We start from the raw sequence: 13,191 nt of genomic DNA on the forward strand, positions 1-13,191 counted from the left end.
AGTAATACTATTGCAAATTAATTGTTTTATTATAAATAAAATAAAACAATTGCAAATAAATGCATAGATCATTTGTCTCGATCTGTAGCTTCGAGATCCGCCAAGGAAGAAAAGAGAGGGGAAAACGAAAGTTTAAAAAGTACATTTGTGTTGATTTCTTTCGCTGGTTCAACTTCTGCCTCTTCTGAGTTGGAGCGCATGCATGCAGAAGCAGCGCCGCACGTGCGCGCAAACGCGTGCATGTGCGCTCAAGAGCGAGCTTGCGCAATGCATTATGGGGCAGATTTGCTTCGCTGTGTTTTTGTAGTGACCATCGGATGGTCCCTACAATTCCCGGTGCATTGTGGGATACTTCAGTCCACTGCATTAGGGTGCAAAAATGCTCACTACATATTCGGACACTAACAAAATGGCGGAACCCCAAAGTAGTGCACTATATGGGGCATAGGGAATTAATTCGAACGCAGCCTCTTGCCTGGGTGCGGCCATTACTGAGGTGGTACCATTAAGCGCAGCAGCACTGATTAGCTACACCTGGCCTACAGAGCACCTGCTCCATGGATTACACCTCAGTAATGGCCAGGGCACCCCTCTGTGAATTCATCTATGGTTCTTGTCAAGCCCTTCTAAGATACTTAATATATACATTCATTAATTAATGTGTCGGTTACAAGACTGTCATTATGATTTTAACCAACCCGTGAATATTTCTAATCGGTTCTCTTCCATGATTTGGAGACATTGGCGTAACAGCCTACAGACTGTGAACATATTCTTTATGGTTTTCATTTTATTTATTGTGTAGTTATTTGTGATATTATGAACCCCGAGTATGAAATGTAGATTGAATTGAATACTGTTGGAATGTATTGAGATGATCGGTGATTGCCTGTATGTATATATCATTGTGTGTATATTTATATGTACCTGATGCCGGTCACGTGATCATGTGATCTGCATATAAGGAAGTGAAAATAAACACACTGCTCTCTCAGCCATTGTCTCAGAAGCAAAAGGAATATCTGCTCTCTGTGTCGCTTTATTTCATTCACCGTCATGTTTCAGGCTAGCTTTGAACTACCGATTGTTTGACGCTATACGCGCTAGCTACCTTCAACAAATACTCCACTACATTTATTTTTAGAACTTTAGTTACTAGTTACCTTGTATATTTTAATTTATTACAAAACATACATTAACCACTTCAGCCCTATATACATTTCGACCATTTGAAAATAGCAAGCTCACACATTGTGAGCTTGTAGATTGGCTATTTTCAAATGTTTTTTGTATACATTTGAAAACTTGAAATATGACATTCTGCACGTGTACTTTTGGTACTATAAGTACATTTTAATGCCAGTACTTGTATTTTGACTCAAGTAAACTTTGAATTCCAGAGTTTTACTTGTAACAGAGTTTTTCTACATAGCAGTATTGATAGAGGGCGCAAACTGCTGCTTTTTATCTCATTGGCTCTGAGTTCCGTCTCTGGCCAAGAACCTCCTTCTTTGGGAGGCGCACTTCATGCCACTACTACTGATTGGTTGGAAGCGCATACACACTCAGCCCGCGCTCTCATCCGTTTCTATGATTGGTGGGGCGCACACCCGCACATACAGACAGTACTATCCTCTGTGTTGTTGAAGGTATAAAAGGTCTCGCGCGCCTCTAGTCTCCACTCTCCACCAGCACATCTCTTCTAGATTCAATTCCAGAAATAAACCTACATCAAAATGAGCGGCAGAGGGAAAAACCGGAGGAAAGACCAGGGCGAAGGCTAAGACCCGCTCATCCCGTGCCGGGCTCCAGTTCCCCGTTGGTCGTGTCCACAGGCTGCTGCGTAAAGGCAACTATGGCAAGAGAGTGGGCGCCGGAGCTCCAGTGTACCTCGCTGCGGTGCTCGAGTATCTGACTGCTGAGATCCTGGAGTTGGCTGGAAACGCTTCCCGTGACAACAAGAAGAGTCGTATCATCCCCCGTCACCTCCAGCTGGCCGTCCGCAACGATGAGGAGCTCAACAAACTGCTGGGTGGAGTCACCATCGCTCAGGGCGGTGTGCTGCCCAACATCCAGGCTGTTCTGCTGCCCAAGAAGACCGAGAAAGCCGCCAAGAAATAAACACTCCTCATTCGACTGAACAAACCCCACAAAGGCTCTTTTAAGAGCCACCCACCGTTTCCACATAAGAGTCACTTCCAATGAACCATGCCTACAGTTAAGATTGTGTTGTAGCCTAAAGAAACACGATTTAACTACACCGATCTTTACATTAATTCAAGACTAGTTCTCTACAGTCAACTGTAACTGACCAGCAACAGCAGGTCAGTTACAGTATTTAGTTATAAGATGAACTAAACCGACCCTACACTGCTGTATTGAAATGGCCCGTAAAATTTGAATCCCCCCCCACCGCCCCCCCCCCCCTTTTCCCCTCACTGTATATGTTTCTTTTCCCTTTTTACCTCCATTATGATGAATTCCTGTTCTGTTCTTTGTCTATATAGAAGTGTCTATTTGTATGTCTAAATGTTTTGATGAATTGAACATGGTGGACCCTGTTGTAAACAAGTGTAATGCTTAATTGGGTCGTCCACTCAGTTAACAGCCTTTGTATTGAGTTTGTGCTTGAAATGTACTGTAATTCTGCAAACTGTTAATACAATTTTCAATCAATCAATCAAATGTTATGAGATTCTATTCTATTCATAGAATAGGTGCACTTTACATTTAAACATGTTTACAATTACAATATTTTAGGTTTAACTAACTGGGTTTAGCATAACATTATGTTTTGATACAATGAAGAATTTAGTAATCTACATGAATGTGTAATGGCACAATTTTATACTATGTAGCCTATGTATTTAATCATCTCCATTGTGTTATCAAGGTAGTCATACGACAGTATATAGTCTATCCATTTACATTTTAAAGTATTTAATTGAATTTCCACAATTTTACTAAATATCACATATCCATTTTACCATGTTGCATCACATTCATGTCTGAATAAGTTCAGCTGGACAAACTGGTTTAGGTGGCAGGCTCTGTAGTGGTTGGACATATGCCTTCAGGGCGGGAACCCCATTTGGGGTTCTCTTCTAGTTGCCATGTACAACAGTATATAGCAACATGACATTTCAGTCCTAAATAGCCTAATATTTGCCTAAACATGTATTTTCTAGGAATACTTGTTGTGGTCCTAAAAGGACCTTTGTGTTTTAGCAAGCGTATGCACTAATGACTGCATTTTGTAGTAAGTAGGCCATGCCTACTGCCTGAATACCAGCACCCACACATAAATAAATAGTGAGTCCTAACACGAACACTAGATAGTACACCATATAGGACTGTAGAATAAAAGAGACCCCCGGCCCGCTATGATAAACATGATAAACATGATAAACATGATAAACATGACGGCACAAACAAGGGATTAATTTATTTTCGCTCCTATGCCACCAAAATGTGGAACGCCCTACCAACAGTCATTAAGACATGCGAATCCCTTGACTCCTTCAAAACCGCTCTCAAAGGGCACCTACGGATGGCTGCAATTCGAAACTGGCCCCCGTAAAATCTGAATCCCCCCCACCCCCCCCCCCCCCTTTTCCCCTCACTGTACATGTTTCTTTTCCCTTTTTACCTCCATTATGATGAATTCCTGTACTGTTCTTTGTCTATATAGAAGTGTCTATTTGTACGTCTCTAAATATTTTGATGAATTGAACATGGTGGACCCTGTTGTAAACAAGTGTAATGCTTAATTGGGTCGTCCACTCACAGTTAACAGCCTTTGTATTGAGTTTGTGCTTGAAATGTACTGTAATTCTGCAAACTGTTAATACAATTTTCAATCAATCAATCAATCAAATTAAATTATATGTGGTTGAAACTTGAAAGTACCTATAATTAAAGTAAAGGTTTCAGCTACAACCAGTCAACCATGCTCAATGTGCAAATTAAATCCATGTAGATTTCAGACCGTTGGTGAGAACAAAGACGGGGGTAGCAGGTTTGGCAGAGCAGTCTGCCTGTCCTCACTTAGGTCCTCAGATCACACTTAAAACGAGGAGGATCTGAGCTCATCATTCATTCACTTAGTATCTTCAACTTAAGCGAGGTAGAGACCAAGTTAGAGTCTAGGTTGTGCTACCATTTTCTAATTCTATTTCATTCTGAGTTTAGCGTTATTAGTCTCGGGCATAATGGCCGATAAAATGGATATGTCCTTAGACGAAATTATCAAACAGAACAGGTCGCAGAGAGGAGGAGGCCGCGGAGGCAGAGGCCGCGGTGGTGGCCGTGGCGGCGGCCGCGGAGCTGGCGGCGGTGTCGGCCGTCTTGGAGGAGCCACCGGGGGAGGTTTTGTCGGCCGGGGCGGCGGCTCTGGCGGCGGCCCCAAGAGGACCCGAGGTAACCTCAACCGAGGTCGAGGCAGACCTACGCCGTACAGCAGGCCTAAACGGCTTTCGGATAAGCGGCAGCATGAGATGTTCGACAATGCTGGTGGTGGAGGAGCTGGCGTGGGAACTGGAGGGAAGCTCCTTCTCTCAAACCTGGACTTTAGTGTCTCTGATGCAGATATCCAGGAACTTTTTGCAGAGTTTGGTACACTGAAGAAGGCTGCTGTCCATTATGACCGCTCTGGAAGGGGTTTGGGGACTGCAGATGTCCACTTTGAAAGGAGGGCAGATGCCCTGAAGGCCATGAAACAGTACAACGGCGTGCCACTTGATGGGCGCCCCATGAACATACAGCTCGTCACCTCACAGATTGATAACCAGCGACGGCCTCCGATGCAGGCTCTGAAAAGAGGTGGAGGTATGAATAGGCGTGTTGGGGGCAAGCAGAGGGGACGTGGAGGCCGCGGCGCAGGCGGTGCCAGAGGCCGGGGGAAAGGCGGACGTGGTGCTGGTGGTGCCAACAAAAAGCCGCTTTCCGCAGAGGAGCTTGATGCCCAGCTAGATGCATACAATGCATCTAGCATCTAGCTATCCGCCGTCTGGCTCACCGTGGCGGTGTGAAGCGTATCTCCGGTCTGATCTACGAGGAGACCCGCGGTGTCCTCAAGGTGTTCCTGGAGAACGTGATCCGAGACACCGTCACCTACACCGAGCACGCCAAGACCGTGACCGCGATGGATGTTGTCTATGCTCTGAAGAGACATGGACGGATTCGGAGGTTGACTTGATCTACCAACAACCCAAAGGCTCTTTTAAGAGCTCCCTACATTCACTTTACAGAGTTTATTACATTCAAGTAGGCAACATGTGCTTAAAGTTTGCATATGAGCTATATGATTCATGGACTGACAGTGGTTAGGTCTAATACAATCTCTTTACATGTATTACATCATAGTGCTGCATTGAACAGCCAACCTGTTGCATTGTGTATATTCAGGCTATATATTTAACATATCCACAATAACCTAACCCGCTACAATGACGCTTTTAGCCAGTTATGTAGAAACATTAGTGAATGTTTTTCATTACCATATAATATATGGCGGCTTTGGGATCTGGTCTTACTGATCTAATTTACTAATCAGTAAATAATAATTAACTGAAATAATTCGATTTTAATGTGTGATTTAAATCACCTCAATCACTCACATTCAGCTCCACCCTGTGGGGGAAGGGAGGCATTGTTCCATTGTGTGGAACTCAACGTGATGCTTCACACCAAAACCAGCAGCTATTCATAGTCCTGGAACGAGACTCTTCTGTACAAAGCAAGTATCACTTCCAGTGATGTTCTCTTTCTTAATATTCATATCAAACAAATGTAACACCAATAAAGGAGCTAAAATAATTGAGTATGGTACAAGAGTTTGGTGTGGCATTGTTGCAATAGTGATTGAGTTAACATGTGCCAGGTTTTAGCTTGTGGATTTTGTCAATGATCCGTCTAAAAAAATAATGGGTGACTATTATTGCTTGGGTAAACAAGTTTACATGACAATGGGCCATTTGCTTTTAATGAAAAGCATGTACACCCAGGTTGGTGTTTTTCTATATACTGTAGAAGAGTGATAAACACATCTTACAAAATGTCTTGTGTTGGGTGACATTGTGTGAAGACTATAATAGTTCAGTAAAACTGTGTGTGTGTGTGGCCCAATGTTAAACTTATGCATGACTCCTTTTGTTCTAAATAACACATAATTTCAACAAGGCAATTCCATGTGCTTTATTCAAGCAATGGAAACTTTGTGAAATGGCACTAGGAAATATGCCTATATATTTTTTATTTTATTTTATACAGAGCACAATGAGAGTTAATTTAATCATATGCTTTGCAGAATGGCACATATCGTAGGCCTACCTGAGAAGTGTCATCAAAATTAAATCAGTTTATTGAAGATTTAAACACTCTTAGTTTTCTGATCACATGAGTTATTTGTCCAAAATTACGTTTTCCAACAGAAATCCTTCTGTTATTGGAAGTTTACTGCGGTCAGAAAACATTATATTTATAGCAAAACTGATGACAAAACAAAAGTATAGCTTGTGGTATTATTATTATTATTAAATTGATTGTGAGTATTGTTGTTAATGCAACATAGCAATATTTTAGAAGAAAAATGAAATTAAATGAAATTAAATGAGATCTATATTTACCCAGGGTATCTGGGCTAAGCTCAAGAACTTGTTTCCAGCCAGGCCCTGCTCATAGAACACATTTCATCGTAGTGGTTGATGCCTTGTTCAAGGGCATTTCAGCGGTGGTAATTTTAACGTGTCGGACGGCTGATTCGAACTGGGAACCTTCCGGTATCTAGACCGCGCCGCTATCCGTTCGGCCACCGCTGCGCTCTGACTGTATAGACAGGTGATGTTTTGAGGTTATTACTAAAAAGGAGTGCACTGCTTTCATCTCCGATATATTCATGACAGAAAGGCACATGTGTGTTAACTGGTCAGGTCTTATTCGAATTAATTAATATACACAGTAGTTTTTATAACTTGTTTTAACCGAGGAGAAAACACAAGAGAGATGTTTTGTGTGTTGACTCTACATGGTTCTCATGTGGTGTTTAAGTCCAGCCCCTTCAGAGCGTTCAGCATCACTCTGAGAGTTTACTTTGGGGATGTCTAATGGCAGACTAATGGCAGAAGTCGCACCAGCACCAAAAATATATCAAGGCATTTCAAAGCATTTTTTTACAAGGTTAATAAGTGCCATGGTGTCAGTTTCTTTTTTTTTTGTCGAGGGTTCTTTGTCTTTTCAGTTCAGTTTGTATTTGTTTAAATACCACCTCTCCTGAGGTCCACGTACATGGCATGAGCTGGGTAATAACAGTTCAAACTGGTTGTTCACCTAGACGTGCAAAGTACAAAGCCCTTTGATAGATGTATCAAAGTGTAGCAGAGTCGCGACCTTGGACGAGGCAGCCTCCCCAAAAGGTTTCTGACAGTGCCATCTTGCCGAGGGGCTCCCTGGAGACCCATTCACAGTCAGCATTGGGTCTGACACCATATATGGAGTTTAAGAACATTGTGAGAGCAACATGTTAAAATGAAAAAAATAGGTAAATTATTATTAGTGAATATGAAACATATGGAGAATATAAAATTCTCCAATCAGTTGCCAAACCAAAGGCAGCAAAGAAGGCAGCTCCCAAAAATAAGTAAACTGTCTGCTCCATCTGTATACCCACAAAAGGCTCTTTTAAGAGCCAACCACATTATTTTATAAGAGTATCCTAACTTCTCTTGTTAGGTCATCATGGTCACATGTGAGCACTGGAATAACTAGAACTGCACTCTGGCGAGTGCCTACTTGCTTGTTGCACACAAGTAGGCCTAGTGCGCAAGCAGAGCGTGCAAGCACTGGTGACGTATATGTCGATCAGTGTCGGGTGGATTAAAGGAAATGCCTCTATGTATATGTAATTTGTAAGTTGATTAGCGGTATACTGTGGTTTTGATTGATTCATTTATTAACAGTTTGCAGAATTACAGTACATTTCAAGTACAACTCAATACAAAAACTGTTAACAGTGAGTGGACGACACCATAAAGCATTACACTTGTTTACAATAGGGCCCACCATTTTCAATTCATCAAAACATTTAGAGACGTACGAATATACACAACTATATAGTCAAAAATAAATCATCATAGGAGGTAAAAAGGGAAAATAAATATATACAGTGAGGGGAAACAGGGGTGGGTGGGGGATTTGCATGTCTTTATGACTGTTGGTAGGGCGTTCCACATGTTGGTGGCATAGGAGCAAAATTAATTTAATCCCTTGTTTGTACCGAATCTGGGTTGCACATGGTTTGTTGAACTCCATCTGGTGTTGTGGGAGTGGACTTCGTTGACATTAAGGAAGTATTTAGACAGGTACATGGGTATCTTGGTGGTGTAGCGAATCTTGTGGACCAGACCCATTGCAAGGTGCTGTTGTCGTCAACCCTAAGCCATTCCAGCCTGTCAAAGTGGGCAGGGGTGAGGTGCTGTGGTACCAGGAGGTGCAAGCATAGTCGAAGAAACCTTGTACGAGGGCTCCTGTTAGGGTCTTCAAGGTGTTTTTGTTGACCAGTGAGGATATCCTGTATAGGAATCTTGTTCTTTGTTTGACCTTTTTGATTACGTTGGTGGCCATTTTATCACCGGAAAGATTTGCCTCCAGGATGTAACCTAGGTAGGTAATTTCATCTTTTCGTGTGATAATATTGTCACCCACTCTAACCAAGAAGCCATCTGCCTTGCTGAGATTACTATTTGATCCAAATAGAATGGATTCAGTTTTTCCCAGGTGTAAAGATAGTTTGTTATCAGCGAGCCAGGTGCAGATTCTACCAAGTTCAGACCTGAGGGCCTTTTCAACCTGCAGTTTGTTCCTGTCCGAGACCAGCAGTGCTGAGTCATCTGCGAACAGGAACAAATTGCAGTCACAAGCTGATGTCATGTCGTTTACATATATTAGGAACAGTAAAGGTCCTAGTATGCTTCCTTGTGGGGGAAGTCCATTCACCTCCACCATCTGTTCTCTCCCCTCCAGGTAGGATTGCATCCAGCTCACTGATGTGCTATCAAAACCAATTGCTTTTAGCTTGTTAACCAGTATGGAGTGGTTCACGGTGTCAAAAGCCTTTTGATGCCAGCATCCACCTCGTGTTTGATGTGGTCGCTCAAATAGAGGAGGCATGTGTCAGTGGAGTGGGATGTTCTGAAGCCAGATTGGAATTCATACATTAATTTTTTCGTGGCAAGATACTTTTCAACCTGTTCATAGACTATTTGTTCCATCACTTTCGAGATGGAGCTAAGAATATAAATAGGGCGGTAGTTGCCGGGGTCTAATTTGCTCCCTTTCTTGTGCAGGGGGGTTACTTTGGCCAGTTTGAAATCTTGGGGGACCTGTCCCTGTTTGATGGAGAGGTTTATTATGTGGGTGATGATTGGAGCTATAGAGATGGCCGAGTCTCTGAGAAATTTGGAGGGAATATTGTCATGGCCAGTGGCCTTGTGGGGTTGAAGGGCACTCAGTTTTTTAAGTACCTCCTCAGTTGTTACCTTGGTTACTTTGCGTATGCCCCGTTTGATGCATATGTATCGTAGCAGCATATGATGTCAGGGTATAACTGGTATAACTAGCTCTCAATGATGACATAATACAGATGTGGATTAAAGGACCCAATGCCAGGGTGTAATTGGTTTTCGATGGTGACGTAATGACGATATGTTTTAGTGTCGGGAGGATTGAAGGTAATGCCCATATACATGTATGCAATCTGACACCACTGCCATATCAAGCACAAGTAGTCATTACGTCATACGCTGGCATGGCGCATACGCATCAAACATCAAAGCACTGGACGAAAACTATTACTTGCACGCTCTGCTTGCGCAAGTAATAACCACCTTATGTCTTTTTATTAATACATTTTCGTATGCCTTACGAGCAAAAATATGGACCCTTTCTAAAATATTTATTGCAAATATTGTGTAGGACTATGTAGAAAATATATGATTCTCTGATCCAGACTTTTCTCCCCCTTGTCTCATATTTGTTAGTTAGTATTTCCACAATTTTGTACAAAATATCACAGTACAATACAATATTCAAGGCTTGGCATTACATTACATCAGATAAATCTCATCAGATTAATACATCAAAGTTACACACGTCATCAAATCAATATATTCAGTTAGATTTTTTTATTTATTTTTGCAAATCCCCCCCACCCTTAATAAATATTGACATATTTGTGAATGTTTTGCTATGGCCTTGGCCGCTGTTTTAGTTAAATGTTTTGTTGTTCAACAGCATTTAAATGTAGTAGTACCGTTACAAATGTAATAGTAATACAAATAAAGAGAAAAACAGTAACCCACATTTGATGATCCACATCATCAAATTGAAATTCCCAAGTTATACACAAATAAGCAAGGCACAACACATGGTAATACATCAAATGCATATCAATAGTCATCAAGGATGAGAACATAACATCTGTCTAACAGTAGAATATCTGTACAATCAATGAACCTATGAGTATACACTATAGAGTGATGTGTCTACATAGTACATTATACATGCTATTGAAATAGTTTAGTCTTTGCATACGCCTGTAAGGTTGTCGAGGCTAGATTTGACAAAACATATTAGGAAGGGTGGGGATAATTTATCACATACATATTAATATGTATTATAATATGATATAGAATATATATATAGAGAGAGAGAGAGAGAGAGAGTGTGTGTGTGTGTGTGTGTGTGTGTGTGTGTGTGTGTGTGTGTGTGTGTGTGTGTGTGTGTGTGTGTGTGTGTGTGTGTGTGTGTGTGTGTGTGTGTGTGTGTGTGTGTGTGTGTGTGTGTGTGTGTGTGTGTGTGTGTGTGTGGAAAACTGACACTCAAACTGGTATATCTGTATATGTACTGTTTGTCCAAATTGTATTCCGAAAATAAAACTGAAGTGAACTGAAATGTACCATTCCAGCCTGTTCAACAGGACAACGTCTCCAGCACTTTGGAGAGTGTGCTAGCTAGAAGCCATTTAGACCTACAAATGTCTTCTCAATCCTGACAGTTTTCTGAAAACCCTCATGTTTCTATGTCAGTGGTTCTCAAACATTTTCATGTCAAGGACCCCCAAAAATATATGTAGGCTATAGCGCTTTACATAGATTGTGCATTCCATTCACCCATTCCATTCACACACACATTCATACACCGATGGCAGCGGAAACCATGCAAGGCACCAACCAGCACCTCAGGAGCAATTAGGGGTTCGGTGTCATGCTCAAGGACACTTCGACACTGACTCTGGGGGAGCCCGGGTTCGAGCTGGCAACCTTGCGGTTCCCATCCAGCCACTCTACCCCTGACCCACCCCCGCCCCCTGGTCGTCAATTAATGTGTGCTCTGAGGACAGACAGAACACTTTGGATTGGGCTGGACTGGGGGCAGGGCTGCTGTAATAGCCAAGTAATAAATACAACAAACTGAACAAAGAAAATACTTTGCTCTATCTTGTATGACATGGGGCAAATACATAAGCATTTTATTTATACTTGTGTATATGAAAGTTGAGATCTTAAGGAAAATATGTCTAATAGACATTATATATTCACACAGCATATTCATCTGGTTCATCTTCCAATATTTGGAAATGTTGGTGCTTTCCATCCATTCAATGTGACACTAAATGTAGGCAAATTATTACCACCACATAATACTATACTATGCTTACTTACAAGACAAGCTTACAAGACATGACAGTCAAAGACAGTCAGTTTAGAGTTTATAATACGACGATCATACGTGGCTTCATATTTACGAGGGGTCTGGAACTGTTAGAATCTTGCCATTTCACTCTGCAAAGTTAAGATAGGAGTTGTAGCAAAAATGGCGCAAACAGCAAACTGCTGCTTTTTATCTCATTGGCTCTGAGTCGCCGTCTCTGGCCAAGAACCTCCTTCTTTGGGAGGCGCACTTCATGCCACTACTACTGATTGGTTGGAAGCGCATACACACTCAGCCCGCGCTCTCATCCGTTTCTATGATTGGTGGGGCGCACACCCGCACATACAGACAGTAATATCCGCTGTGTTGTTGAAGGTATAAAAGGTCTCGCGCGCCTCTAGTCTCCACTCACTACCAGCACATCTCTTCTAGATCCAATTCCAGAAATAAACCTACATCAAAATGAGCGGCAGAGGGAAAACCGGAGGAAAGACCAGAGCGAAGGCTAAGACTCGCTCATCCCGTGCCGGGCTCCAGTTCCCCGTTGGTCGTGTCCACAGGCTGCTGCGTAAAGGCAACTATGGCAAGAGAGTGGGCGCCGGAGCTCCAGTCTACCTCGCTGCGGTGCTCGAGTATCTGACCGCTGAGATCCTGGAGTTGGCTGGAAACGCTGCCCGTGACAACAAGAAGAGTCGTATCATCCCCCGTCACCTCCAGCTGGCCGTCCGCAACGATGAGGAGCTCAACAAACTGCTTGGTGGAGTGACCATCGCTCAGGGTGGTGTGCTGCCCAACATCCAGGCTGTTCTGCTGCCCAAGAAGACCGAGAAAGCCGCCAAGAAATAAACACTTCATTTGACTGACCAAACCCCACAAAGGCTCTTTTTAGAGCCACCCACTGTTTCCACATAAGAGTCACTTCCAATGAAGCATGCCTACAGTTAAGATGTTTGTTGTAGCCTAAAGAAACACGATTTAACGCAAGACTAGTTCTCTACAGTCAACTGTAACTGACCAGCAACAGCAGGTCAGTTACAGTATTTAGTTATGGTGAACTAAACCTGCCCTACACGGATCTGTATTGAAATGTTATGAGATTATATTCTATTCATAGAATAGGTGCACTTTACATTTCAACATGTTTACAATTACAATATTTTAGGTTTAACTAACTGGGTTTAGCATAACATTAGGTTTTGATACAATGAATAATTTAGTAATCTACATGAATGTGTAATAACACAATTTTATACTATGTAGCCTATGAATTTAATCATCCATTGTGTTATCAAGGTAGTCATACGACAGTATATAGTCTATCCATTTACATTTTAAAGTATTTCATTGAATTTTCCACAATTTTACTAAATATCACATATCCATTTTACCATGTTGTTGCATCACATCCATGTCTGAATAAGTTCAGCTGGACAAACTGGTTTAGGTTGCAGGCTCTGTAGTGGTTGGACATATGCCTTCAGGGTG

The 13,191-nt window shown here is 42.1% G+C and overlaps 2 protein-coding genes and 1 pseudogene across 3 annotated transcripts; all 3 read left to right on the forward strand.

Moving 5' to 3' along the window:
- The first annotated feature begins 1,736 nt into the window (after positions 1 to 1,736).
- On the forward strand, positions 1,737 to 2,140 carry LOC306936267 (histone H2A-like; annotated as a pseudogene). The gene has a single exon. The product of its transcript is annotated as a histone H2A-like (transcript).
- A 1,976-nt stretch (positions 2,141 to 4,116) lies between these two features.
- Positions 4,117 to 5,173, forward strand: LOC306936744 (THO complex subunit 4-like). The gene has a single exon (XM_079520364.1). The coding sequence runs from the start codon at positions 4,212 to 4,214 to the stop codon at positions 4,995 to 4,997; it is 786 nt and encodes a 261-aa protein (XP_079376490.1). The 5' UTR covers positions 4,117 to 4,211; the 3' UTR covers positions 4,998 to 5,173.
- Positions 5,174 to 12,168: 6,995 nt separating this feature from the next.
- Positions 12,169 to 12,552, forward strand: LOC306937697 (histone H2A-like; the record flags this gene model as incomplete). Its single annotated transcript, XM_079521605.1, has 1 exon — positions 12,169 to 12,552. The coding sequence occupies one exon, from the start codon at positions 12,169 to 12,171 to the stop codon at positions 12,550 to 12,552; it is 384 nt and encodes a 127-aa protein (XP_079377731.1).
- Between the last annotated feature and the right edge of the window lie 639 nt (positions 12,553 to 13,191).

Source organism: Electrona antarctica, assembly GCF_951216825.1.
Source record: "Electrona antarctica genome assembly, chromosome: 14".
Classification (NCBI taxonomy): domain Eukaryota; kingdom Metazoa; phylum Chordata; class Actinopteri; order Myctophiformes; family Myctophidae; genus Electrona; species Electrona antarctica.

Coding starts and splice junctions, on each gene's coding strand:
- LOC306936744 (XM_079520364.1), top strand. CDS start 4,212: ATGGCCGATAAAATGGATATGTCCTTAGACGAAATTATCAAACAGAAC.